The following is a 27,395-nucleotide window of genomic DNA, read 5'->3' as shown; positions in this document are numbered from 1 at the left end:
ATACAGGAAAATCTGAAACTGATTAAAGTTAAATAAAAAAAATTCTCTGTATTTCATGAAAAAGATCTTATTTCATTATTTTCCCAGAATCCTGTTCAGTGCTGCTTTCTGTAAATTTCAGTTTAATGATGGAAATCTGGTTTCAGCTCTGCTCTGTTCTGACTGTGTGTGTGTGTGTGTGTGTGTGTGTGTGTGTGTGTGTGTGTGTGTGTGTGTGTGTGTGTGTGTGTGTGTGTGTGTGTGTGTTCCTCAGAGTGTGTTACGAGCGTTGTCCCATCAACCCCACCGCCGCCACCTTCCTGCTATCAGCCATGTGGCACGGCGTTTACCCCGGATACTATCTCACCTTCCTCACCGGCATCGTCATGACGATGGCCGCACGCGCAGTGAGTACACACACACACACACACACACACACACACAGAGTCAGTGCCATGGCGTCCTCACCGCGCTGCGTCCCCTGCAGGTGCGACACAACATCCGGCCGTACTTCCTGGGCTCCGCCTCCCACAAGTGTGTGTACGACGTGCTGACGTGGCTGGCCACCCAGGTGGCCATCAGCTACACCGTGGTGCCGTTCGTGCTGCTGGCCGTGGGGCCGTCGCTCCACTTCTACAGGTAGAGTGTCAGCGTTCATGACCCCACAGAGCGGGAATTAGTCGCTCTCCACGAGCGCCGGGTGACGCCGGGGCTGCCACATGAGTTAATTACATTAATCGTGGTTAATCAATGTAGGGATGACTGAAGATTATTTTTATGGTAATTAATCGGCTCAGGGCTTTTTTCAGTTAGAAAGCTGTATTTTCAACAGACATTGTATTAAAGGTGCTGTAGGCAGGATTTTGCTAGTCAATGCTAATTTTTCTGTGTTTTATTTGGGTTAAATGTTTCCATCCATTGATAATCCTTTAGGAGTGTAGCATAACTGCTCTACCGCGAGGGCGCAGCGTTTCCATCTGTCTCTGTTCTGAGCTGAAAAGGAATCTCCACAGCTCCAGGTATCTTTGACCAATCAGAAGAGCCCCTGAGGCTCTAACCGTGATTGGTCGAGGGGTGTTCGTCGCTCGTTCTTGTGGGAGGGGCTTAACTTGCGTGAGGGCGTGATGTCAGAGAAAACAGGACAGGATTGGCTGTGCTGGGTTTCAAATCGCCATCTTAGATGGGTCAAATCGCCATCTTGCTTAGGTAAACCTAAGCAAGATGGCGGAGATGCTGAATCCTGCCTACAGCACCTTTAAGTTGGCCTACATGGCATTTTATTTTGAAAGAACAACAGGGTGAAAAAGGAAGTCGTTTTTCTGTGTTTGATTCCCGATCAAGACGCTCCGGTCAGAAACCAGCGGCTGCAGGAAGGAAGTCTGCAGGCCGGAGCTTCAACACTGACTTTAAATTCAGCTTCAGATGGTTTGACTGATGGATGCTTTAAAAACTGCCTTCAAATGCAAAACAACGCCGTTTAAATAATGAAATTCAAAACCTGATTAATCATGATTAACTATGGAAATAAATTGATTAATCGTGATCCGCCCGCTCCCCCCTGCAGGTCCTGGTACTTCTGCCTCCACCTGCTGTGTCTGCTGGTGGTCCTGGTTCTGCCGGTCCGGTCGAGACGCCGGCAGCCCCCGGAGCCGCGGGACGCCGTCCAGGAGGAGCGCCGGGCCGACCACAACAGCACGGACAACAACTGCAACCAGAAGGACAAGGCCACATGAGGCCGGCGGCACGAGCGCTGAGGCGGCGGCGGCGGCGCCGTCCACCCCGCCGCCAAACCCGATATCTCCCAGAATCCGACCAGACACAACCCACAAGTCTCCAGCTCGTCCAGCCCTCCAGTAGCAAGGACCACCGCACCTCCGACACGGACAGGACCCCTCCCCGAGCGCCCGGGGGCGGCGGAACGCAGGACTCAAGCTGCCTTAAACCCTCCACGTACTGGACGTGCGGGCGGAGCGGCGTGGGGCGGGGCTGGGCGGGGCGGGGGCGGGGCGGGGCGGTATGTGGAGGGTTTGTGTGGTGGTCTGGATCTGGATCTGGATCTGGATCTGGATCTGGATCTGACAGAAGAAACCTTGATCATCAGCTGCCAACTTCAAACTAACAGCCTTAGATCTGTGACTCCGCCCTCCACCACACTACTGATCCATCCTCTCTGGGGGTTCGTGATGCATTGACTGTGGGGGGGTTTGGGGGGGGCTTCGATGATGGAGTTCTGTTTTTTTGTTTTTTTTAATACCTGCTGCTTTAGTTCTGACTGCCGGGACTCGTCAGATGATGGTGTGTTTCAAAGGGACTTCATTTCTCCTGGGCTGGATCGGCGGTTCTCAAAGTGTGGGGCCGGGGCCCCGACAGAGGCCCTCGGACAGACGGTTGGGGGTCTGGGAGGGGGGGGGTCTTCATCATGTTTTTCAGAATAGGAATGAAAAAGTGAAGGATTTCAACAAAATCCACATTTTGAGGTGCAGATACTTCAGATTAAAAGCTTCTGACTTGCAGAAGAAAGAGTTTCTTCACCTTTGAACCTCAGTAGTGGGTTCGGGGGGGTGGTGGGGGGGGGTGATGGGGGGGTCTCGTCCACTCACACTCTGAGAACAGCTGAATCAGCTCTTGTTTTTCTTCTGTTGGGGTAGAGCCGTGTGTTTTCTGTTGGATCTGCTCTTATTGTTCACACTACCAGAATCCCCCGCGTTGCTTCTCTAACACCGGTTTCCAGACACGACGTATTAAAAAAGGGGTGAACTAATCCTACTGGAGCGGGGAGACGCGGCGGGGCGTGGATGTCCTCGTCCAACAGCTGTACAGTCGGGGTCAGAGGTCAGCTTTCTGTTCAGAGCGAGGCTTTTCCCGCCATGACCGTCACAAGCCGGTCGGACGGAAGGGAGAAGAGGCGTGCACGTGCTGCGGCGCGCACGTGGCTTCAGGGTGCGTCTACTGTACGGTGGAAGACACACCGGTTCCTCACCTTCATCCTCCACTCCACACTTTAACAGCAGGGGTGTCACACGGCGGAGGCCAGCTCCTTCGCGTCCCTCTGAGACTTTCTAACATTTGCATCGTCCTGCCATGACTCTGTGTGTGTGTGTGTATGTGTGTGTGCGTGCGCGTGTGTGTAGCAGTATTCATGTGATCCGTACATGTGGATGTGATCTGGAGTGAACTCTACTTGTAGCCGGGCGCTGTGTACCTGAGAGCGGCCCTCCGTCAGTACCGGGACTCATCCTGCCGACACTGCATGGCCCCAACCAGCAGATCAATGCAAACTGCTCCATGTGTCCCAAGTGCCAAACCATGACCGGCGCATCTCCTTTTTTCTTTATTCCGTGTGTTTGTGGCGTGCACGAGGGCCTGCGTGTGCGTGTGTGTGTGCGTTGGTGTGTGTGTATGTGTGTGTGTGTGCACGCGCGCCTGTGTTACATGATGGTTATTTTTGTGTCAGAAGGAAATTTATTGAAAGATTTGTATAACAGTTCATTAAAATTCTGATTTATGTGGCAAAATAAAGAGAAATTATTTTTAAACACTAACGTCAGTCCAAGCATTTCTTTATTTTGTTACTTTTTTTTATTGCCTGGAGCAGCGTTTTTAGTAGTTTTTGAGAATTTAATTACATTTCAGTAGAAGGTTTGATCTAATTTACTACAAATGAAATGATCAAAGCACCACATGTTGAATTAATCCTTGTTTTGAGATAAGAGAAGCCGTTATCTGTCTCACAGTGGAGGAATTCAGAAGCAGCAGCACACAGAGAAACACACAGACCAAACACAAGCATATGAACAAAAATGGAAAACATAAAAACACATTTAAAAAAGAATAGAAAGTAAGTACAGGATTTAAATAATCATGAAAAAAACTGCAAAACTTCCACATGCATGTTATGAAATGGTTATAAAGGTCTGATTCCCATCCCATTTATTCACAAAGCTCTTAATTCCAATGAACTCTTGGCCCCTTTCCTACTGCCAAATCACTCATATAAAACTCATATAGATAGTTATTTTCTCTGTCTGTTGTATCCTGTCACTGTTTTTACAGGAAGGGACTTAAGATGGTTACGTTACTGTTTCAAACCTTGTACCTTTGAGACATTTTTTAAACTTCCTGTTCTGTATTATTAGATTTTTATCACTGACACATGATGTGGAAGCAGCAGTGTGTTTTATTTCTGGAGCGGATCTGAGCTGAATCATGACAGTGGAAAAAAACATGTCTGGAACTACTGCAAACACTCAGAAAGGTTTAAAAAGAAAGAAGGTAAAACAGATAAAATGTCCAAAGACGGAAACAAATCACAACAGGATTAAAAAGGGAATATTAAACTAATCAAAACATCAAAATAACTTAGATTTAGAAAAGTAAAATAGCTAAAACGGCTGAAAAAAACATTTCCAAGTTTTCCAAAGCTCAGAAAACTAAAAGAAAAATACCACAATTTGCTTAAATTGATAAATGTAAAACTAATAAAACAGCTCAAACGGCGAAGAAAAGGGGGTGAAACTGGTGAAAAAATGAATGTGAAATGTAAATAGACGACCAGCCGGAAGTAAAACAGTCAAATTCATAACAAAAAATAAAACATAAAACTGTGAAAAGTCTGAGGAACAAAAAAAAAAGAGTGAAACGGGAGTCTGAACTTTGAGTTGCATTCAACTGAAGATAGTTTGTTTGTTTGTTTGTTTGCACAGAAAACGGGAAAAACAAACAGCTGTTTTCATGTTTACTCTGCTGATGTGGTCCAGGGGGCGGGGCCTGCGGAGAGGGGCGGGGCCGGGTGAAAAGGGGCGGGGCTTGGACAACTGCTGGAGCAGGTTATCGTCGCGCTGTCAAACAGCAGCTCTCACACACTATGAGGAGAAAGTGAGGAGAAAACTGCGCTTTTCGACGACCCCGAACGGACCGGAGTCACCGTCCAGACGCTTCGACAGCCCCTCGGTCACGGTAAGTCGGCCTCGGACGTCCTCTTGACAGTTTTCCTGCGCCTCTCGGAGGTGATAAAAGTCACGGACCTGTTGGGGAGCTAGCGCGGTGCTAACGTTAGCCGGCTAGCCGCTGGGAGTTCGCTGTTGCTTCCTGGTGATCACAGTAAACAAGAGGAAGCTCTCATCCAGGCTTCATCACACCGCACGGCTCCCCACGGAGCCCCACGGAGCCCCGCAGAGCCCCGCAGAGCCCCGCACTCCAGTCCTGCTCACACGTGACTCCGTGTGACCGTGCGTGTGTCAGACAGATGTTTTCCTGAGCGACTTTTCTCCTCTTTCAGCTCCTTCAACAGATACAATCTCGATATTCTGCCGCTGTGTGTTTACACTGCTGCAGCTCCTGTGACCCAGGACTAATTCCTGGAAGAAAACTTTAGTCAGTGTTCAGAGAACCTCCCCCCCCCCCTCTCTGAACCCTCCCTCCCCCCTTCTCTCTCTAATCTGAGATCCAGAGGAAAACCAACAGAAACGGCCTTCATGCTCCTGGAGCTTTTCCACAGACTGTAAGCACTTTCAGACCCACATGACAGGCCATAAAGAGCTGACTGGTTAAATTTAGAGGTCCTCTCCTCGACCTGCTGCTTCCGCAGGGCTCACATAACCGCACGGACACCAGTCCCAATGAAAGTTCATTTTTCAGAATGATATCTGCTGACCTTTGCCTCGGCCAGAGCCTGGAACCCAGAGCCTGCAGCCTTCATGACCGACAGGTTTGACACACAGAGCAAGGCTGAACACCAGAGCAAATACACAAAACATCACGTCCCATACAGACACAAACCATCAAGACTTTTAACTACTGTTCTGAACAGAAACTTTTCTTTTTGTCTTTTTTGCTGTTTTGTTCGTTTGAGCTGTTTACCAAATTTCAGCTGTTTTGGACATTTTTTTCTGTTTTTGTGGCAAATTCTTACAATCATAGCAATTTTTTTTCTTTTTGACCTTCTTTGGATTTTCTTCTTGTTTTCACTATTAAATCTATTTTTGGGAATTTCACCTTCCAAAGCTGCTTTTCGGCAATTTTACCTGATTTATCTTTTTGACTCGTTCAACTTTTTTTTAAAGCATTTTGTGCCTTTTTAGGCATTTATAGTTTCACTGATCTCTATTACTCCTACTGCTTTTAGCATTTTTCCAGCTTTCTCTTTTACTTCCAGATTTATGAGCTTCAGCTGTGACAGAAGATTGTTTCAGAAAGATGTTCCGTCGCGCAAATAAACCCAGAGGTAAAAGAGGTAAAACAGCAACAGCAGCTGACATGGATCAAAAAAAGGATCAAATAGTGAAAACTGCTAAAAATGATAACAATACAGGAGAAGTGGGTGTGGGTGGGGCTGGTGGGTGGAGCCTGCTTCACCGGGTCGGTTCAGAGTCACAGATTCGCCACACAGCGCTGTGTTTCAGCAGACGGTCTGAATCCACGGTTCTCCCGGCTGAACGCTGTGATTACAGTCAGAACCGTCACTAACGGCTCTGCTTAGCGTCGGCCAACTGTCGCTTTATGGCCTCGCTCATAAAACCCCGCCATACGCATTTGCCCCCACGTCTTAATTGCCTCCATCATCCTTTTATCCCGGCGTGTTGCTGCCAAGCCGCTGTGTGTAGCGAGTGTGTGTGCGTGTGTGTGTGTGTAAGTGTGCGCCTCTATTGTGTTGGAGGAGCTGGGCGTGGGCCGGCCCCCTCATCTAATATTCAGCTGATAGTAAAAAGGGGGATGCTGAGCAGAGCCGGGCAGTGTGTGTAGAAGGGCTGTGTGTGTGTGAGTGTGTGAGCAGAGAACCTGAGCTGAACAGTGTGACTGCACGCCAAGGTAAGCGCTTTATTCACAAGCTTCCTGTTTATCAGAGCGTACACGAGGCGGGTTTCCTGTTTGTTGATTGATCCTGAGTGATTGAGCACTTCTTTTGTGTCTGCTGGGCTGGAGGTGTGTGTGTGTGTGTGTGTGTGTGTGTGTGTGTACTGATTGGCTGCCATTGTGCGGCGGAGGGTGTGTCAACAGGCGCCCATCTCACTGTAAACAAAGGATTTTCCCTGACTTGACGTCTCTGGAGCGGCGAGGATGAAGGCTGAGCGGCGCCTCTCGCTCCTCTTCCTCACCGCTTCAACTCTCTGCCGTCATTAATTATCTTCCTGCACTTATCAGATCTGACCACTCTCACTTAGCCCCGCCCACCTTGAGTTTGTGGGGTGGAAGTGTGTGTGGGGAGTTTAATGAGCTTTGTGAACTTTGATAGCGGTGGACGTCGGAGGAGGCGGAGATGCAGGATGTGGGCTCAGGGTGGAGGAAGGCGTGTCGCTGTGTCTGCTGCCATGTTTACGGAGTGAGATATCGACATCGATCGGTGTGTTTTGGTGTTTGTGATGTGGAGAGCGTCGCCGGGCCGCTCCTGCAGGAGATGGGAGCAGCTGATTAATAGTGTGTTTCTGAGGCAGGAAGTGAGGCTGGGCGTGATGGACGAGTCCCGCTTAATGAATCATTAATGAGCTTTCCATCGATCGGCTCAGCACACAACGCTTTTCTCCTCTCACACACTCTCCTCCAGAGACTACAGTATGAACGCTAATGGTTGTTGACATGAGCAGAAAGCATCATTCATGTTGTGCTGGACACATGCTTTTAATTTGAAATATCTCACAGTCTTCATTTACGTTGCTGTTTCTGTTCCACATGAACTCTGTTACTGATACACAGTAACGTTCATTTTTACTTTAAAAGAGAGAATTGGTAACAAAACCACTAAAAGTCACTGAAAGAGGTAGAAAGCTAAAAAGGATTTAAAAAAAAGCCAAATGGTTTAAAATGAAAGCTTGAACCACCAAGTCTAACAAAGACAAACTGCTAGAATTGCTTGAAGCTGAACCCTTTAATTTAATACTGCTTCAAGTCACCTGAAGTCACTTCAGACTGTTGAAACACCTGAAATTGCTGTAAACAGCAAAAAAAAAAACAACCTGTAATTGCTTAAATCTAGTAAAATTGCTAAAATGTCTAAGAATGCTTATGAAAGCTGAAACAATGAAAACAGTTGAAAAGGTAAAAAAAAAACAAAAAAAAGCTGTGAGAGACGCTGAAATCATAAAAACAGGCTTTAGAAGGTCTGGACCAGAAGGTCTGGTTCTGGTTCTGGTTCCGGTCTGGTTCTGGATCTGGTCTGGTCTGGTTCTGGCATTAATCTGAGCGGCGGTCGACCTCGATCGGCTCCGTTCCAATCAGAGCTCGCGGCTCGGCGCGCTCATCGTCCTCCTCATTGTTGGACGGGAGAGTCAGAGTTTGGAGCGTTTCGTCCGTCTCCTCTGACCTTCCCGAGTCTCCGGCTCATTAGAGCGAGCGGAGAGCCCGGCTCCTGCTTCCACATGAGCAGGCCCGCCGGGCCCACCCGGAGCTGCGGCCCTTAACGAGCACCACGTCCACGTTAAAAGACACAGAGTGTGTGTGTGTGTGTGTGTGTGTGTGTGTGTGTGTCCCTTCATCTCCGTCTTCACTGCTTGCTGGCTGATCGTGGGCGGGGTCGGTCGCCTGGACCACACCCTCCTCCACCGTGTGTGTGTCTGTGTAGCTCTGTTGCTTGGTGTCTCAGCCTCTGTGTGTGTGTGTGTGTGTGTGTTTCAGGGGTGCACAGCGGCGAGCCGTCGGCCATGGACACCACCACCTCCCTGAAGATGACCTCCCTGGCCGTCCAGAGTCTGTTCGGCTACGTGGAGGAGGAGAACCTGGCGGCCATCAAGGCTCACCTGGACAAGTTCAAGGACGTGGACAGCAGGAGCGACGTAAGACTGGGGGGGGGGGTTGGGGGGTCGGGTCGGGTCGGGTCTCTCAACAGCTCCAACAATACTGCTGTCCTGATATATTCTTAAAGTTCAGCAGCCACGAGCCCCAAACCAGCCTGAACACAGCTCCCTGGGAAAAAAGATTTTTCCATGAAATATTGATGAGTATTGACCTGAAGCGTCCTCAGAACAGCCGGACATCTGGACCAAACAGCCATGTTTCCTCCTTTCACGTCAGTGTAAAGTGTGTGCTCAGCCCTCAGGTTTGTCTCCACCTGGTGGACGGACGAGTCCTGGCAGGTCCCGCCGAGCCGGCTTCATTCTTTACCTCCAGCCTGACCGTCGTCGTGTGACGCTCCGGCTTCACTCAGAGATGATACAACCCCTCCCTCTCCTGATCCCTGGGTTTTCTGAGACACTGAGACTTATCGTTCAGCTCAGTCGAGAACAAAACGGCCTGTTTGGGTTCCTCCTCTGAGGAATACAACTGTGATAAGATCCCAGGAGACTTCAGAGAGAATGAGACTGTGGACGTGTGTGTTTTTCGTTGGAGTTGTGTAGGAAGCCGCTGTGGTGAAGTGTTGTGTTGAAGCGTTTTCTGTTTCCTCCAGAACGGCCAGACGCCCCTCATGGTGGCGGCAGAGCAGGGCAACCTGGAGATCGTACAGGAGCTGATCAGGAGAGGGGCCAACGTCAACCTGGACGACGTGGTGAGCCGCTCACACACACACACGCACACACACACGCGCTCAGGGAGCGGTGGTGGCTCCGCCCCGCTGAGCTCACCTCCCGGGTTCGGTCCTGGACCATTACCGGCTCACGCTGAGCCGTAATCACAGCCTCACACACACGTCTGCCGGCGCCGTTTCCACCAAATGACGGGATCCAGCGACCGGCCAACACCCTGCGCCTCCGCAGCCCCACACACACACACACACACACACACACACACACACACACACACACACACACCTCTCATTACCGTGTCACGTACCTGCACCCTGCCATTACACACACTCATTCACAGCAGAGGAGGAACTAAAGCCGGAGCGCCGCCGCCGCTCTCCTCACTTTCTGTCCCCACTCCGCGGCATCGAACCGTGTTCCCATGAGCACCTGGTACGATCACCTGGTAGGTGCAGCGGCGCTCCGGTCAGGCCGCGGACGGGACGAGGAGCGTGACGGAGGCTCTAACGTGTGTGTGTGTGTGCAGGACTGCTGGACGGCGCTGATCTCGGCCGCTAAGGAAGGACACATCGAGGTGGTCAAGGAGCTGCTGGAGAACAATGCCAACCTGGAGCACCGAGACATGGTGAGGCCGGCGGCTTCTTGTTCCAATCAAACCTTTACCTCCATTCAGAGTGTGTGTTCAGACAGAGGACCCGAGCGAGCGAGTGAGCGAGCGTCCTCCAGGTCTACCGCCGCTCCGCCACTCGCTTCCTCTGTTTTCTCTATTTTTAATTCAGACGTCTGGAAACAGAAACTGATTCAGACTCGAGTTGTGAGTAAATAGTTTCATTACATGTTCTTTAAAAGTTCCGATGTTCGGCTCCACTTCCTGGTCCGTCTGGAGAGTCGAACCGTCCTGTCTGAGTCTGATTCACTTCAGTCTGAGAGCTGAAGGAAGCTCAGAGTCGTCACTTATTCACACACTCGTAATTTAAAGACACACACACTGAATCTGATCTTGGAATAACTAAATAATTGTTTTTTTAAGACAATGTATTTTTGATTTTTGTAATTTATCTCCTAAAAATGTGAACGAAATTGAAGTAGAGCCCGAGTCTCTGGATGTTCAGCAGAGGTTTTTATTTTTGATCGGTATCTGCGGTCCTTCGTTCCACCCGGCTCCGGTTTTAATCCGATGCGGTTCTTCCGCCGGCCGGCCGAGCGGGACGATCCATCATGTGGGAAATGGCGGGAAAATGAAATTAGCGTGCGTGCGACGGCTCCCCTGCGGCGGTAATCCCATTTACCGGGGCCCTGCTGGAGATCCGGTCCAGGCGTGTGACGGCAGGCCGGCAGCGGCAGCATTTCTCCACGCCGGGCGCCGTGATGGAGCCGGTCCCACTGAGACGCAGCCAGAGACAGGGCGCCGCGGCGGTCGGAGCCGGTCGTCCACCTCTGTGATTTTCCGGCGGCGATCCGGGAGCTGCGGCGACTCGCTGCCGGGCGGGGCGTGGCTCCAGACGGCCGTCACCGCCGGATTAGAGCAAACCGCCTCACGTCATCTGTGGACGTCACGCCGTCCTCCTCAGGACCTGCTCTGTCCAGGCCTGTCTAACACGTCTCCCCCCTCCAGGGAGGATGGACCGCCGTCATGTGGGCGGCGTATAAAGGCCGTACAGATGTGGCCCAGCTGCTCCTGGAAAGAGGCGCCAACCCCAACATCACTGGACAGGTTAGAGGGAGAGACCCCCCCCCCACCCCCACCCCCCACCCCCCCACCCCCCACCCCCGCCTGCTGCTCCACCCTTCACCCATCATGTCTTCCGCCCCGCAGTACAGCGTCTACCCCATCATCTGGGCGGCGGGTCGAGGCCACGCCGACATCGTGGACCTCCTGCTGCAGCACGGCGCCAAGGTCAACTGCTCGGACAAGGTAACGCCGCGCCGCCAGGCGTTCTCCGGCGCCACGCCGCAGCCCCAGGATTAAACATGGCCGCTCTCCTCTGTTTCTCCGGGCAGTACGGCACCACTCCTCTGATCTGGGCCTCCAGGAAGGGCCACTACGACAGCGTCATGCACCTGCTGTCCAACGGCGCCGACGTGGATCAGGAGGGCGCGGTAAGGCAGCCGCCGCGACGGCGTCCGAGACGCGGGCGCGTCGAGACGGCAGAGCGATCACCGAGCGGTCTCCACAGAACTCCATGACGGCGCTCATCGTGGCGGTGAAGGGCGGCTACACCGAGGTGGTGAAGGAGCTGCTGAAGAGGAACCCCAACGTCAACATGACCGACAAGGACGGCAACACGGCGCTGGCCATCGCCGCCAAGGAGGGCCACACCGAGATCGTCCAGGACCTGCTGGACGCCGGGACCTACGTCAACAACCCGGACAGGGTGAGACACGCTGCTGTACCGAAAGACGGACAAACTCCCATCAGGCTTTGCCCTCCCACGCCGCGGACACGTGCGGTGCATCAGTTGGTGTTTGTCCGTCTCCGTCCTGCAGAGCGGCGAGACGGTGCTGATCGGCGCGGTGAGAGGAGGACATGTGGAGATCGTCCGAGCTCTGCTCAACAAATACGCCGACATCGACGTCAGAGGGCAGGTAGGAGGCGCTCTCTCCTCTCTGTCGCATAGAAACAGCCTGGAGTCACGATGTGAAAACTGTCTCCATGCCAAGTTCTTTAGATTCTGTGAGAATATCTGTACTTCCTGTAACTTTATTCACTCAATTTAGCAGAGTTGTGGAGTTTGAGAGTCTCTCTAGCTTCATTTTACTGATCCAGACCAAACCTGAACTGCATGTGACCTTTGACCCCCTGTTTTGTTTTTCCAACATCAGGATGGAAAGACTGCCCTCTACTGGGCAGTGGAGAAAGGAAACGCCACCATGGTGAGAGACATCCTGCAGTGCAACCCCGACACCGAGAGCTGCACCAAGGTACACACACACACACACACACACACACGCACACAGGAAGTGGGTTTCATGGAGTGAAAAGCGTGCGGTTTGTGTCTCAGGAGGGAGAAACTCCGCTGATCAAAGCCACTAAGATGAGGAACATGGAGATCGTGGAGCTGCTGCTGGATAAAGGAGCCAAAGTGTCGGCTGTGGACAAGGTGCACTATGGGACTGCGACGGTTCTGCTGTGTTCTGACAGCGTGTGGGCGGTGGGAGAGTGGCAGGTAGTCAGCTGTGTGTGTGTGTGTGTCTCTGCTCTCAGAAAGGCGACACGCCGCTGCACATCGCCATCCGGGGACGAAGCCGCAAGCTGGCCGAGCTCCTGCTGAGGAACCCCAAAGATGGCCGCCTGCTGTACCGGCCCAACAAGGCCGGCGAGACGCCGTACAACATCGACTGCACCCACCAGAAGAGCATCCTGACCCAGATCTTCGGCGCCAGTGAGACTCCTGTACTTCCTGCTCGGCGTCCGGCGTCTGAGGCGCTGGGTGTGAATCGTCTGTCCCTCGTCTCTCTCAGAGCACCTGTCCCCCTCCGAGTCGGACGGAGACATGCTGGGCTACGACCTCTACAGCAGCGCTCTGGCCGACATCCTGAGCGAGCCCACCATGCAGCCCCCCATCTGCGTGGGCCTGTACGCCCAGTGGGGCAGCGGCAAGTCCTTCCTGCTCAAGAAACTGGAGGGTGAGTCTGAAACCTGCGCCGTCACACAGAGAAGGTCCACTGAGAACCTGACGGCGGTGTCTTTCTCGTCCCTCAGACGAGATGAAGACGTTCGCGGGGCAGCAGATCGAGCCCCTCTTCCAGTTCTCCTGGCTGGTGGTCTTCCTCACCCTGCTGCTCTGCGGCTCCGTGGCCATCGTCCTCGGCTTCTCCGTCGACCCCAAGCTGACCATCGCCGTCTCGCTCAGCCTCCTCGCTCTGCTCTACATCTTCTTCGGTGAGGAGACGGCGTGCAGAAGACCGCGGATGTCGAGCTCTGCATCAGCTTCAAGCTGAAATGAGAGGAAAAAAAAAGAGAGTTCATGTTTCTCTTAGAAGAGTTAGTTTGATCCACTAGAGGGCAGTAAAGCTGCAGTAATGAGCTGAGCTCCCTGCTGTGTGACTGAGACCTGGCTGTGCCGCTGTGCCTCTGCAGTGCTGGTGTACTTCGGCAGCCGCCGGGAGAAGGAGAGCTGGCGCTGGGCCTGGCTCATCAGCACCCGGCTGGCTCGCCACGTGGGCTACCTGGAGCTGCTGCTCAAGCTGATGTTCGTCAACCCGCGAGAGCTGCCGGAGCAGACCACCCGCGCCCTGCCGGTCCGGTGAGGCTCCGCCCCGCCGCGCCCCGCCCCGCGCCCCGCCCCGCCCCCCGCCAGCTTTAACCCCAGCTCTCCTCCGTACAGGTTCCTGTTCACCGACTACAACCGCCTGTCCAGCGTCGGGGGGGAGACGTCCATGGCCGAGATGATCGCCACGCTGTCGGACGCCTGCGAGCGCGAGTTCGGCTTCATGGCCACCCGGCTGTTCAGGGTGTTCAAGAACGACGAGGTCCAAGGTGAAACCCCGAGAACGCTCTCCCCACACCTCCCTGCGACAGCAGAGGAGAGCGAGGTTTACTGCTCTGCGGTAAACGATGCTCTGAAGGAGGCGGCGGCCCGCTGTGATCCTGCAGGGCTCAAGTCTTCCTCACATCTGTCCCACACACATCCCTGCACTCACCCTGCTGCTGCTGCTGCTGCAGTCTGCTTTCATTTACCTGGAAATGAATCCATAAAACCTCAAACCAAACTGCTCCGTAGAGTTTCAGTAGAATTATCCAGTAGATAAAGAGATGCTTTCATGTGAGAAGTAGGAGTTCAGCAGGTTGTTTTCTGGCACGTTCCTCAGCACAGAGTCATTAATGATACGGAAACTGAACTCTTGGTGCTGAAGCGTAGATTTAATGCGAAGTGTCCTCCTCCACAGGTCAGAAGTGGAAGAAAACCTGCTGCGTTCCCTCCTTTGTGCTGTTTGCTCTGGCTCTGAGCTGCCTGATCACCGGTTTGGCCCTGCTGGCCGTCTTCAAGGTGAGTTCAAGAAGAAAGGCTTCTGCAGGTTTTATGATATTTTCCTCTTCCTCTCACATGTGATCGTCCTCACATGTTTTCCTTATTGGGAAAACCATACATAAAGACTTTCAAAGTAAAGGCTTGAAACCATTTTTATTCCATAAACTGCGTTGTGTGATTGAGCTGCGTGGTGACCAGTTTCCCTGCTGGCGCCCCCAGGTGGACCCTGAGAACCTGACGGTGAACGCGGTGCTGATCGCCATGGCCAGCGTGGTGGGCCTGGCCCTGCTGCTCAACTGCCGCACCTGGTGGCAGGTGGCGGACTCCGTGCTCAACTCGCAGAGGAAACGGCTGCACAGCGCCGCCAACAACCTGCACCGGCTGAAGAGCGAAGGCTTCATGAAGGTGCAGTACAGACTCCTCGGCACGGGGTCATGTGATGCCGACGGGACGTCCGATCTGCTTCTGGAGTTTTATTTTTACAATGCAATCACTTATGATAAGAAGTCAGTGTAAACTGACTGAAACTGAAAACTGAATCACATAAATTGGAAAATTAAATTAGAACAAAGAAAACAAAGTGAATGAATCTGTGCTAAAATACTGTTGATTAGATTAGTTATGATCCGTACAAACTTTCCATCAGGAGCACGAAGTCTAAAGTCTAGTCTACAAAGGCCAGTCTGTAACCTGGAGCTGTGCAGCCGCATGAGACTCTAAACCCCCTTTATTGTGGCTCTACAGCTCCTCTATAGTGACTCTACAGCTGCTCTATAGTGGCTCTACAGCTCCTCTATAGTGACTCCACAGCTGCTCTATAGTGACTCTACAGCTGCTCTATAGTGACTCTACAGCTGCTCTATAGCGGCTCTACAGCTGCTCTATAGTGACTCTACATCTCCTCTATAGTGACTCTACAGCTGCTCTATAGTGACTCTACAGCTCCTCTATAGTGACTCTACAGCTGCTCTATAGTGACTCTACAGCTCCTCTATAGTGACTCTACAGCTGCTCTATAGTGACTCTACAGCTCCTCTATAGTGACTCTACATCTCTATAGTGACTCTACAGCTCCTCTATAGTGACTCTACAGCTCCTCTATAGTGACTCTACATCTCCTCTATAGTGGCTCTACAGCTCCTCTATAGTGACTCTACAGCTGCTCTATAGTGACTCTACAGCTCCTCTATAGTGACTCTACATCTCTATAGTGACTCTACAGCTCCTCTATAGTGACTCTACAGCTGCTCTATAGTGACTCTACAGCTGCTCTATAGTGACTCTACAGCTCCTCTACAGTGACTCTACATCTCTATAGTGACTCTACAGCTCCTCTACAGTGACTCTACATCTCTATAGTGACTCTACAGCTCCTCTATAGTGACTCTACAGCTGCTCTATAGTGACTCTACAGCTCCTCTATAGTGACTCTACATCTCTATAGTGACTCTACAGCTCCTCTATAGTGACTCTACAGCTGCTCTATAGTGACTCTACAGCTCCTCTATAGTGACTCTACAGCTCCTCTACAGTGACTCTACAGCTGCTCTATAGTGACTCTACAGCTCCTCTATAGTGGCTCTACAGCTCCTCTATAGTGACTCTACAGCTCCTCTACAGTGACTCTACAGCTGCTCTATAGTGACTCTACAGCTCCTCTATAGTGGCTCTACAGCTGCTCTATAGTGACTCTACAGCTGCTCTATAGTGACTCTACAGCTCCTCTATAGTGACTCTACAGCTCCTCTATAGTGACTCTACAGCTCCTCTACAGTGACTCTACAGCTCCTCTATAGCGACTCTACAGCTCCTCTATAGTGACTCTACATCTCCTCTATAGCGGCTCTACAGACCTTCGTTGTCCTGAACTGTTTCTTCTTAACCAGGTTGATTTCATATCTCATACAAACAGCAGAACTTTATTTTCCTCCCTCCAGGTTCTGAAGCATGAGGTGGAGCTGATGTCCAAAATGGCCAAAACGATCGACGGCTTCACTCAGAACCAGACCCGCATGGCCGTGATCATCGACGGGCTGGACGCCTGCGAGCAGGACAAAGTGCTGCAGATGCTGGACACGGTGTGTGTGACTGAGAAAGCCGACTCTACACACTCTTCAGCTTTAACTCACTTCATTTGACTCGAGAGTTCCTCCTCACTATAAAACACTGAACAATATCGAATACTGTAAATGATTTGATCAGTGCCATGACCCACGCTCCAATAAATAATGTGGGAAAAACATCACATTTATTTTTATAGAATTTTTTTTTAGCTTTAAATTTTAAAACAAGTGTAAATTTCTCCGTATTGATCTATAACATGATTTTAATTGATGTCTCAAAAATAGTGCTTTTATTAGTTTTAGAGGTGACTAAAGTGATATTATCATTTCAGAGAACCTGGCATTTAAAATAAAAAATAATTAATTTACAAATTAAGAATAATAATGTAAAGTAATAATGTAATGTTGTTAGGTAGCACCAATATTTGCTCTGAAATTCTCCAAACTCCAGCTAACAGTGGAATTTTTAGATGCTTTAACAGCCAATAATGTTTAAGACTCATGACGATGCAAAATGTTTTGTATTTCAATTATTTATTTTAGCTTTTCTGTCATTCCTGTACAGTGAGCTTATTAAAAGTTTGTGGTATTGATATAATGTTTTTCATATTTATTGAGGATAGATAACACTTTGATTTATGGCATTATATGACTTTCTATTACTTTTATATTTCATTTAAATTAGCTGAAGTTGTGCAGCTATTGTTAGTGATTACATTGCTGGTTGCTACAGTGCTGTGTGTAGTGTGTAGTGTGTAGTGTGTAGTGTGTAGTGTGTGTGTGTCGGTGCAGCCACCTCGGTGTTCCAGCTGCCTGCGCTCCTCCCAGCTGCTGTAATGTGATTTCCTTCAGCCAAATGTCATTATTTGGTGAAGTAATCTCACAGAGCATGGCATCCTCCTGCGTGCTAATGCAATCTCCCCCTCGCCGCCGCCGCCGCCCAGCCGCTCTCAGACCTTCCTCCTCTGACAGCGGTTCAAGTAGCACTTTGGAATTCATTTTGTGCAGCTTACACATTTATCAATTACTGAATTAAATCTTTTCCCCTCCGGTGGGCGTGCCGGGGCCGCCGGAGCCGCGGGCCCGGTGAGCGAGCATGCGGACGGCTCGGGGCTCGGTGGGGCTGCGGTTCGAGCCCCGGGCCGCTGGCCTCAGCTTAACTAACCAGGAGTGTGTGTGCAGCTCAAATGGATGTCCTGTGACTGCGGGACAATGAGTCCAGTCAGCGGTGGAAATCCCCCGCTCCGCGTGCTCGGCCCGCCGCCGCCGCCTCACTGCTGCTATCCATCAGCCCGTACTGGAAGATCCCTGACCATGCGAGCCGGGTGTGTCTCTGCAGGTGAGGGTCCTCTTCTCCAAGGGCCCCTTCATCTCCATCTTCGCCAGCGACCCCCACATCATCATCAAAGCCATCAACCAGAACCTGAACAGCGTGCTGCGCGACTCCAACATCAACGGCCACGACTACATGAGGAACATCGTGCACCTGCCCGTCTTCCTCAACAGCCGCGGCCTCAGCACGGCCAAGAAGCTGTGCATGGCCACGCCCACCAACGGCGAGCTGCCCGCCGACGGTAACGCCGCCCGCCGCCGCGCCGGAACGCCGTCGGCGCCGGGCGGAGCGTCTGAGCGCCCGTCTGCTGCTCTGTGCAGGTTGGCTGGACGACATGGACCGGAAGCTGTCTCAGACCAGCCTGGGCCCGGACCCGGGCAAGATGGGCAACAAGGGCACCTTGAACCGCAGGGTAACGCTCCGCTCCTCCGCTCAGACGGCGTGTGTGCGTGTGTGTGTGCCTGTGTGTGCGTGTGTAAAATGCATAATTAAAATACAAAGATCACAGGACTTTTTCTGACACAGTAACTTTATCTAATTCCTCCAAAACCAAAAGAGAAGTGAAGATTTTCAGTTCTTATGAGAGTGACGTTAAAAACACAGCGAACGAGGCGGAGGACGGAGCCGCTGGTGTGTGTTCGGCTCAGTGCTGGGTGAATCACGCTCTTCATCAGTCATCCTCGCTCCCAGCAGGCACCTCGGCCCTTTTCCTGTTGTCTGCTCTTCCTCACAGTACAGCAGCCATGAATTCAGGATTTAGCAGCGTGCGTCCTGGAGTGCAGGGTTAGAGTCCGTCCTGTCAGGAGGCCGGGGGCCGGGGCCAGAGGACAGAGACGGGACCGGGGCGGCGCTGGCTGTGCGGCTGAGCCTCCCGCTGTAATGGATGTAATGGCCGTTTATCCTCCCCGCCGCGGCGCCGCAGCCTAATGACGAGGCCGAGCAGCAGTGGGTCCCCGTGACAAAACACTGGCACCGGCGCTGCTGGCAGGAGGCGAAGTGACTCCGCCGCCTCCTGCCCTCCCCGCCGCCGCCGCCCGCCTCCCCGTCCTGTTTGTTTGTTTGACATTTGTTTTTGCCCCGGCCTCCTCGGCTGCCTCCATTACTGCTGCCGGCCCTCTTCATTACGGGGCGGCGTCTTCACGTGCCCTCCGCTGGCCGGGAGCTCCTGGCAGGAGGGCTCTCCTCCTACAAGTGGAGATTAAACCAGGGCGGGCGGGGGGGGGGGGGGGCTAGTGGCTCTCAGTGTTCTTTTTTTTCCATGTAGCTTCTCAATGTCACATAAAATTAGCCGAGCTCCTCCACAATGTGAAACTTCAGCAGGAAGTCGGCGTTTTCGAAACGCTGAAAGTTCAGTCAAAGTGAGGGTGTTTTTAAAGTCAGCTGCCACACACAGGGGTGTGTGTGTGTGTGTGTGTGTGAGAGAGAGACCTTTACAGTTCTCGCTGAGTGGCGGCCATATGTTTCATCTCTCGGAGAAAGAGGTCATGAGACCGGCGTTACCACTTCAAAGTGGACCAAAAGCCCGGCTTGGCTCATGACCACGGCAGCTGTCCGATAGCATCACAGATGTTCTCCGGTAGATCTGTGTCAATGGTCCGCCTGTGCGCCTCGTCTTTTAAGCTGCGGACACTGCCTCTTTGAGATCTTCTCCGCACTCACACACACATTCAGCGCTGGAGAAGTTTTTCCCCTCCACTGAAGGAAGAACTCACGCTCCCTCTTTATTCCCTCCACAGGGTTATTTATGGAAGCCGTTGAATTCATGTGCAGGACTGAAAACCTTTAGATGTGAAGAAAAGGCTGTAAATCCAGCTTTAGATTAGTTTTGCACAAAATGATCCATCGGAGTCCTTATCCTCTCTCACCCCGTTTACTCCTCACGTTATTAAAGCTTCAGTTTGACGTCTTTTCAGAGTAAAACACTCTCAGCTTCTCCTCCTAAAGCTGCCTGGAAGAAAAGACTGAAACGTTCATGAAAACTGGACTCCTGGAGAATCAGCAGCACAAACTGTAACCGGCTGAAATCACAGGTTTCTCCTCTGAACGGGACAAAATGAGTTCCTACAAAACATCCCTGAAACACTGCCGAGCAACGCTTTCCTGCTTCATAGTGAAAAGAAGCCTAAATATGTCTTCAGTGTTTGAGTGATTCAGTTCATTGTGATGAAATCCAGTGAGACGATGCCGTCATATCATATAAATATCATTTTCGCCACGTTAGTGCGCCGTTATCAGGTTTTACAGAAGCAGACAGATAAGCAGGCATGCAGACGTGACGGTGCAGGTTTCAGACGCCGTCCGGCCTGAGATGAGGAAACGCTGGCGATGCTGAGGGACGAGGACTCGTCTGGTGTTTGTTTTGAGACAGTTTAATCATTTATCATACCTGAAACGACTGGATATTTTTTTACAGTGTAGCTGGTTTGTCTTCTCTGACATAAAGAGTGGAAAAGTGTTTATTTTGCCTGTCAAAGTGTTTTGTGACGATGTGTGTGTGTGTGTGTGTGTGTGTGTGTGAAGGACACGTACCGACGGCGTCAGATGCAGAGGACCATCACCAGACAGATGTCCTTCGACCTGACCAAGCTGCTGGTGACGGAGGACTGGTTCTGCGACATCAGCCCTCAGACCATGAGGAGGCTGCTCAACATCGTGTCCATCACCGGTACGGCGGCGAGCGCGGCGGGCCGCGGCGCGTTCGCGGAGAACGGCCGCGGTTACGGCGCTCCTCCTCTCTCCCGACAGGCCGCCTGCTCCGGGCCCATCAGATCCTGTTCAACTGGGACCGGCTGGCGTCCTGGATCAACCTGACGGAGCAGTGGCCGTACCGCACGTCCTGGATCATCCTGTTCCTGGAGGAGGCGGACGGCGTGTCGGACCAGCTGCCTCTGAAGACCATCTACGAGAGGTGCGTCACGGTCTGGGTCTGCCGGGCCCCCCCCCGTCTCACATGACCATCATCTGAATTGTCCTGACGACAACAAGGCCAGAGAGTTTCAGTGGAACGGCCCCGCTTCTGTTGGTCGGCCATTAAATCTTCCCTGAAGAGATCAGCGAGCCAGAACAACATTTCACAAATGGAAGCAATAAAACATAGAAAAAATAAAAAAGCCTTTATTGTTGAGAGAGCGTGCCTGTCGGAGGGATGTGAGCCAGCAGGGGGCAGTAGAGGACTGAGTTTCCCTCCCTCGGCAGGCGCAGAGCCTTTGGCTGTGAGCTGCACACTAATTGGCAAATGACAGACAGATTTTCTAATTGATTATGGTGTACGAGGAGTGTGATGACTGAATTATTGCCGGGGATTCTGGAGCACGGAGACGCTCACAGAGAGACGCTTCTCCTCACGAGTGGCCGCGGCCAAGGGAGAGCGTGTGTGTGTGTGAGTGTGTGTGTGTGTGAGAGCGAGGTCACACATGCTTTTAGGCCTGCTCGCCGCAGACGGCAGCGGCGGGCCGCCTGGCCGGGCCGGGCGCTGCGGCGCGGCGCGTCGTCCGCTGGCCTTTAAAGGTTGCACTCTGTCACAATACACTAGCGCCCGGGACTCCCGCGGCGGGGAAGTGTCACACGCCGTTACCGTCAGGGGGCTGCGCTCCATCCCCCAGCTTCTGCTTCATTACACCGGCTCCTTCCTGTTTGCCTTTTAGAGGATGTTAATATTTCCTCTGCCTCTTTCCTCCGGAGCGGAGCGGAGCGGAGGCGGACGCCACGCCAGCGTTCTGTGATATAACATCGCTGTACCGCTGTCCTGCTGGACAGCATTAAAGGTCCCCATTAGATTCAATATGGCCGCCGTCTTGTTTGTGCGCAGCGCTCAGTCTGGGCCCTTATCTGCGTCCTCAGCGCCGCCGTGGACGACGCAGCAGCAGCAGCAGCCTAAATGATGATGACAGGAAGCCTCCATCAGCCTCCATCGGGCTGACGGAGGCACGAGGCCGGCCCGGAGGCCTTATCTGCTGCACACATCTCCCGCTGATAAGACTCAGGCATCTGTGCGTCTTTTTCTGCTCCACTCTTCCTCTTTCTTCTCATGTCCTTCCTGTCAGGGCCGCTCGCTCCTTCTTCTTCTTCTTCTTCTTCTTCTTCTTTCAGACGCTCGCGTCTCACTCTGCTTCACCTTTCAGCCCGATCTCCAAATTTAACTCCTTCGTGGTGTTTTTTAAGGCTGTAAAGAGAGAATATTAGATAGACGACAGGTTTCTGTCTTGGTAAACGGTTAGAGTGTGATTCAGTGATTCACATGACGACCAGCCACGGCAGCGTTCTGTGTAAATCAGAGTGAGAGCTGGAGTCGGAGACGGCAACATTTCCTCGATGGGTGATGGATGCTGGTGGATTTTACTCTGTTTCTCCTTTGAACACTGTAATCGGTGAATAATTCTGCTCTGTCCTGACACCTCCTCCTCCTCCTCCTCCTCCTCCTCCTCCTCCTCCTCCTCCTCCCTCGTATTAAACCGTATAAAGATGGAGCATCACTCGTTAGTGAAGCCCGGCTCTCCGGGACCTGAAGATGCCCGCCGCTGCGTCTTTATTTGTTTTTATCTCTTTGTTAATCCCTGTCTTCTTCATGTGTGCAGCCGTCCCTCCCCAGCAGCGCTGCAGCCCCCCCCCCCCCCCAGCTCTACTAAGTGAATATATTAGTGGTGAAGTGAACGTGGGGGTGAGTCAGCCCCTTATAGGTCAACTGTCGCCCTGCATCTCAGTCACAAGGCAGCCCCCCCTCCTCCACCCCCCCTCCCCCCTCCTCCACCCCCCCTCCACCCTCCTCCACCACTTCCTTTATCTCACATATTAAACTACAGGAGACCACAATCCATCTGTGCCTGGAACTAAATATATTTTTGGTTCCCATCTTTATCAGTGACTTTAAATAAACAAAACAACAGTAACACAGATTTTAATCTCAGCATGAGCTCCTCTGTCATTTCACTGGCCGTGTCCACTAACCGGTGCTTGTTTTTTTTACATTCTCTCCAAACTAATGATACTAAATGGGACGTAAAATAGTATAAGAAAGATCTGTGACGGAGTTATTTTTCTAGTGTTTGTTATAGTAGCATGAATGCCAGAGTGTTTTCCAGCAGATCATCTCCTAATCCCAGTTAATGCTCAGTAAATTACTGCAAGCGGCGGCAGAAATGTCCTTTTTTGAAAGAAAGGCATTGTATCGTGAGACGGAAGTAATCAGATTAAATCAGACACAATTTACAACGCTGGACGTTTGATTACATTTCAGCCCTTTTCGATTAGTTCGGCCATTTTTTAGATTTGTTTTTACATTTTTAGCCCTTAATCAGTTTTAGTTTAGAATTCTTTTTTCTTTCATTCCTTTCTTATCATTCAGCCATTTTTTTTAAACCCTTCCTAATGTTTTTATTTGTTGCAGTTTGATTTATTTTCAGCATGTCTGCAGTTTTTCTTATTCAAGCTAATTTCGGCCGTTGTTGGCTGTTCTGATGTTTTTGCCGTTTGTTGTGGTTTTCTGTGTTTTCGATCATTCAGTGGTTTGTGTTCACACGGTAAAGCAGCGGGTTCTCAGTGAAGCTGGATGAATGAATGAGACTGTTTGGACGGAGTCCTGGTTCCCTGACCGGGACTGGACCCTGGAAGTGAGACTGGGTGGGCGGAGGGTCAGCGCCTCAGGATCCTCTCTGCTGTGTTCACCTGGACTCAGAAAGGAGGAGGATAAATAGGGACCACCGTCCGCCGTGTCGCAGGCTGCCGGGAAAAAAAAAAAGACGGTTTTAGCCACTTGCTTGGCAGAAGCAGGCGTCCGTGAAGGGCTGCGAGGAGTCATTGTAGGACATGGCGTGAAGAGAGGAGCGGCCAGCTAATTCCCACCGCGAGAGCAAGGCCGGCCTAATCTGATGGAGAATGTGTAATCGGTTAATAACCCCGCTGATTTTTATCATCACTGCTAAGACCCGGGGCCGGCCGGACTCATGCCAGACAGCAGAGCCAGAGGAATCCGCAACAAAGATGACACTGTGTGCAGGACACACACACGCGCACACACACACACACACACACACGCACACACGCACGCAGGCACAGGAACTGCAGAGAAAACAAAACGAGAAGTGCTCTGGACCCGCTCTCTTATTTGTAGCCGTCCAATTAACCAAGTGAAATCCATCTTGGGAGCGCTGTTTTCTTGATCAGCAGCAAATTGAATTTGGAGCCTGCAGCCTTGTGACGATGGCTTCCTGGTCTCTCCTCCTCCTCCTCCTCCTCCTCCTCCTCCTCCTCCTCTCTCCGGCTGCCATTACAGGCTTAACGAGCGGAGCTAGCCCGGCTCTTCCCTGCCTTCACGGTTATTGCTCCAAACACTCTCACTGCACATTGGTGTGTTTATTTCCTTGATGTCGCTCACAGTCATCACATTACATTCCCCCCGTTTAATGGAGGCTCCTCTGGAGGCAGAGGAACTTTAAATGGCTGAGCAACCGCAGGTACGGCACGCCGTTCAATTACAAGGCTTGGTCGCTGCAGAGATCCCGGAGTCACGTCGCAGACGCCGCTTTCAGATAACCATCCCTTTGAATTTTGTCTAAACTCTCTGCTGACTTTACTTTCTATGATCAGCAGACACTTGGCAGATAAACTGCTTTGAGCTTTGTATTTAGCGGTGCTGCGTGAGCTAAAACTGCTCTTTATTCTGCTTTAATGAAATTACAGAACTAAGAAAAGAGGAACTCTGTTTCTCCTGGTTGAGTTGAGCTGTCTTCTTATGGAAGGTTGCAGAAATTAGGTTATTTTAATGATATTAAAACATTTAGTCTTGCATTTATCACTTAATTTTTTAAGATAAATATCTGAAAGTTTGTTCACAAAAACAGAAACAGCTTCTTTAAAGCTCCAGAGATCAGTAAATACTCATAAATCAATACAATCATGTGGATGACGTGAGTTTAAAAATGGACGTTTTCATCCTGACTAATAGGAAATGAGTTTAAAGCGGCCGGTCGTCACTGAAAGCAGAAGGGAGAGCAGATGTAGGTGAAAGTGAAGGAAGAGCTTCAGGTTAGGAGAAGTGACGATCGCACATGGAACTGGAATCAGGACACGTTTAATAAACCCTGTGGAGTCTGACACCTTCAGCAGTTTATCTTGGTTTATCTTATTGACAGATTTGCCACAAAAGGTCATTTTAGTTTTTATTTTTGTGCAGTTAAAACAGATATTCTGTGAAGATATTCTGTGTCTGCTGATGTTGAGGATGTGGAAGAGGAACTTTTCTCCTGGTTGGTTTCAGGTTTTGCTTCAGACTCTTCTCCTCAAAGCAGTTTTTCATCTGGTTTTTCAGATAATAGGACTGTAAAACTCATGTTCTAAACATCACGAGCTGTTAAATTGTACTTTTTTTCTCTCATGAAGATGTTCAGGCTGTTATTTTGTTGTTTTTCTGGAGATGGTGAGTTTACCTTACTTTAAGCCCCGCCCCCTTTAGTTACCGTAGCTAACTTGGACAGTCGTAGCGGCTAACTGCATGTTTGCAAGGTGTCGGTGGAGAAACGTGTTTAGCGTTTAGCCGCCTAGCTTAATGGACACCAGCGGCTAACATCAGTGTTCTTCAGCTAAGCTAGGCAGCTAGCTTCAGGAAGCTAACGGCTGCGAGCGTTATGTGGTCGATGGACTGCTCAGATTGTAAATACACTGTAAATACCAAAGTGTTCTTCAGTTCTAATGCAAATAAATATGATTTAATCCTGGATATATTAGGAGCAGCAGGTCTCTTTGTTAGGAAATGAGCTGCATTCTGCATTCTGTGTGTGTGTGTGTGTGTGTGTGTGTGTGTGTGTGTGTGTTGCGCCCCAGTATGTTTCTGCACAGCTTTACTGACGAACCTCTGAAAAGCTCCTTGTCAGGATCCGCTGCAGCTTCGGTTGCAGGGTCAACAGATTTGGACCTAATGGTGCATGAGGGCGGATCAGTCCAGCCCTCAGAGAGTTTATTCCTGGACGCACCAGATCCACTTCTCAGTGCGAGAAAAAAGAAAAAAAGAAAGAAAAAAAAAAAAAGAGTGTGTGACTGGTCCACTGAGCAGGTTCCTGCCCCGCTCTGACATCTGGTGCCCTGTCTGTGCCAGGATGCCCCCGCTGCACTCAGGAGTGCCTCTGTGGCGCTGCACCTGAAGCTCCTGCTCACTACACACCCACACACACACACACACACACACACACACACAGACTGTCACACACTCACACACACATGCACATGCATGCACGCACACACGGTTTGCAGCAATGTCTGCATGTTGTAACCGAAATAGCTTTTTCGATCCAACATATGCATGCACACACTCCAGAACAGACACTAATGTTATGTGGAAAAACTCATTTACACACACACACACACACACACACACACGCAGAGCGCGCTCTCACACCAGTGCAGAACATATGTCAGCCCCTGCTCCTCTGAGAGTTGGTGTAATTAATCAGACCCTGAGATGCAGGCTGTGTTCAACAAACCCATACATGCGCACACCTTCACACACACCTTCACACACACCTTCACACACACCTTCACGCAGCGCGGGAAGCAGGGAGCTGCGGCGGAACACTCGCCGTGGAAAATGGTGATGTTTTGAAGCAGCGCGTTGCGTTGTGTAGAAATGGCAGAAGACTGAAGGAGCGGCTCTGAATCGTCTTCACCTGCACTCTAAAACAGAAAAACCCTCTTTTTTTTCACGTGGCTGCGGCTCCTGAACGGTGGACTCGGTCTCTCCCGCCCTCATCCTCGCCGGCCCGACCCTGCCTTCCCTCTCCAGACAATCCCTCTCTCCGATTCTCACCGAGCCGCCACTTCTCGGACACTTCAGAACTTTTCTCCCCGCTAATCACTGTCTGGATGAACATGTAGCCCCGCAATTCACTCTTAATTAGAGAGACTCTCGTCCCGAGTACTGAAACATTAAGATGACACTCTCTTCATTCAGGATTACTTTAATTGGCACAATTATTGTAATTTGGTTGCAATTATGTGTGGGGATAAAAGCGCCTTTCCGACGCTCGTGTGAGCGATTCTCTTTATGTAAAGTTCTTTTAATAAGCTCTTAAATATCTGGACACATAAAAAAAAAAATGGTGAAATCCTTTTCTTCTCTTATAATGAACCTTTGTGAACTTTCTTTGCCCCCGGAGGAAAAGTCTTTAGTCCCTCGTTGTTGTGGTGAAATCCTCCGGGTTCAGGACGCTTTATGTAACGTGGAAGTGCCGAGAACGTTTGTCCTCCTTCTCCGTCCTCGTTCTGAATTTAATACAAAACATGGTGGATGTGACCAAACGGCAGGTTTGAAGTGGAGCGTTGACGTCTCAGGTGGTGAACACACGCACACACACGCGCTCACGCACGTGTGTGAGGTCGCACATGGCCGTTTCTCTTGGTAACGCAGCGTTCCAGCGCCGGGCGGTGAGTGTGTGTGTGTGTGTGTGTGTGTGTGTGTCACGGCGGCCTGCATTGTTGGCCGTCCGTCCCTCAGGTGTTTGCCGGCGGTGACTAAAGCGTGAATCACCCGCAGCCAGCTCCGTCTCCACTCAACCCCTGCTGAGCTGCTCAACATGTAAAAAAACACCGAAATAACAAAGGCAGGCTT

At 51.0% G+C, this 27,395-nt stretch overlaps 2 protein-coding genes across 10 annotated transcripts in view; both read left to right on the top strand.

Annotated features, from left to right (window-relative positions):
- mboat2a (membrane bound O-acyltransferase domain containing 2a) overlaps window positions 1-6,930 on the top strand; it is a 30,854-nt gene extending 23,924 nt beyond the window's left edge. Inside the window, exons 11-14 of one of the 2 annotated variants that reach the window (XR_003933556.1) lie at window positions 254-386; window positions 467-618; window positions 1,544-3,390; window positions 6,901-6,930. Coding sequence is in view for 1 of the 2 variants with exons in the window: in XM_030116882.1 (XP_029972742.1) it covers window positions 254-386; window positions 467-618; window positions 1,544-1,712 (454 nt within the window). In the remaining variant the exon portion in view is untranslated. Of the gene's footprint in view, window positions 1-253; window positions 387-466; window positions 619-1,543; window positions 3,522-6,900 lie in introns of those variants that run through there. The other variant, XM_030116882.1, reaches the window with a different exon arrangement.
- The window catches only part of kidins220a (kinase D-interacting substrate 220a), a 37,799-nt gene continuing 15,203 nt past the window's right edge, over window positions 4,800-27,395 (top strand). For 3 of the 8 annotated variants that reach the window (XM_030116842.1, XM_030116836.1, XM_030116843.1), the window contains exons 1-24: window positions 4,802-4,935; window positions 6,134-6,211; window positions 8,587-8,744; window positions 9,356-9,454; window positions 9,958-10,056; window positions 11,047-11,145; window positions 11,248-11,346; window positions 11,433-11,531; window positions 11,609-11,806; window positions 11,919-12,017; window positions 12,255-12,353; window positions 12,434-12,532; window positions 12,637-12,814; window positions 12,894-13,058; window positions 13,135-13,314; window positions 13,513-13,678; window positions 13,760-13,911; window positions 14,322-14,422; window positions 14,624-14,809; window positions 16,342-16,482; window positions 17,807-18,041; window positions 18,121-18,212; window positions 20,321-20,465; window positions 20,546-20,708. In XM_030116842.1, coding sequence (XP_029972702.1) covers window positions 6,175-6,211; window positions 8,587-8,744; window positions 9,356-9,454; window positions 9,958-10,056; window positions 11,047-11,145; window positions 11,248-11,346; window positions 11,433-11,531; window positions 11,609-11,806; window positions 11,919-12,017; window positions 12,255-12,353; window positions 12,434-12,532; window positions 12,637-12,814; window positions 12,894-13,058; window positions 13,135-13,314; window positions 13,513-13,678; window positions 13,760-13,911; window positions 14,322-14,422; window positions 14,624-14,809; window positions 16,342-16,482; window positions 17,807-18,041; window positions 18,121-18,212; window positions 20,321-20,465; window positions 20,546-20,708 — 3,089 coding nt within the window. In that variant the 5' untranslated portion in view covers window positions 4,802-4,935; window positions 6,134-6,174. Of the gene's footprint in view, window positions 4,936-5,616; window positions 5,687-6,133; window positions 6,212-6,769; window positions 6,787-8,586; window positions 8,745-9,355; window positions 9,455-9,957; window positions 10,057-11,046; window positions 11,146-11,247; window positions 11,347-11,432; window positions 11,532-11,608; window positions 11,807-11,918; window positions 12,018-12,254; window positions 12,354-12,433; window positions 12,533-12,636; window positions 12,815-12,893; window positions 13,059-13,134; window positions 13,315-13,512; window positions 13,679-13,759; window positions 13,912-14,321; window positions 14,423-14,623; window positions 14,810-16,341; window positions 16,483-17,806; window positions 18,042-18,120; window positions 18,213-20,320; window positions 20,466-20,545; window positions 20,709-27,395 lie in introns of those variants that run through there. The other 5 variants (XM_030116839.1, XM_030116837.1, XM_030116838.1 and 2 more) reach the window with 5 other exon arrangements.

The sequence above is a fragment of the Salarias fasciatus genome, chromosome 19, assembly GCF_902148845.1.
Source record: "Salarias fasciatus chromosome 19, fSalaFa1.1, whole genome shotgun sequence".
Lineage (NCBI taxonomy): Eukaryota > Metazoa > Chordata > Actinopteri > Blenniiformes > Blenniidae > Salarias > Salarias fasciatus.
The sequence above is the reverse complement of the archived record's forward strand: the minus strand, read 5'-3'. Positions and strand labels throughout refer to the sequence as shown.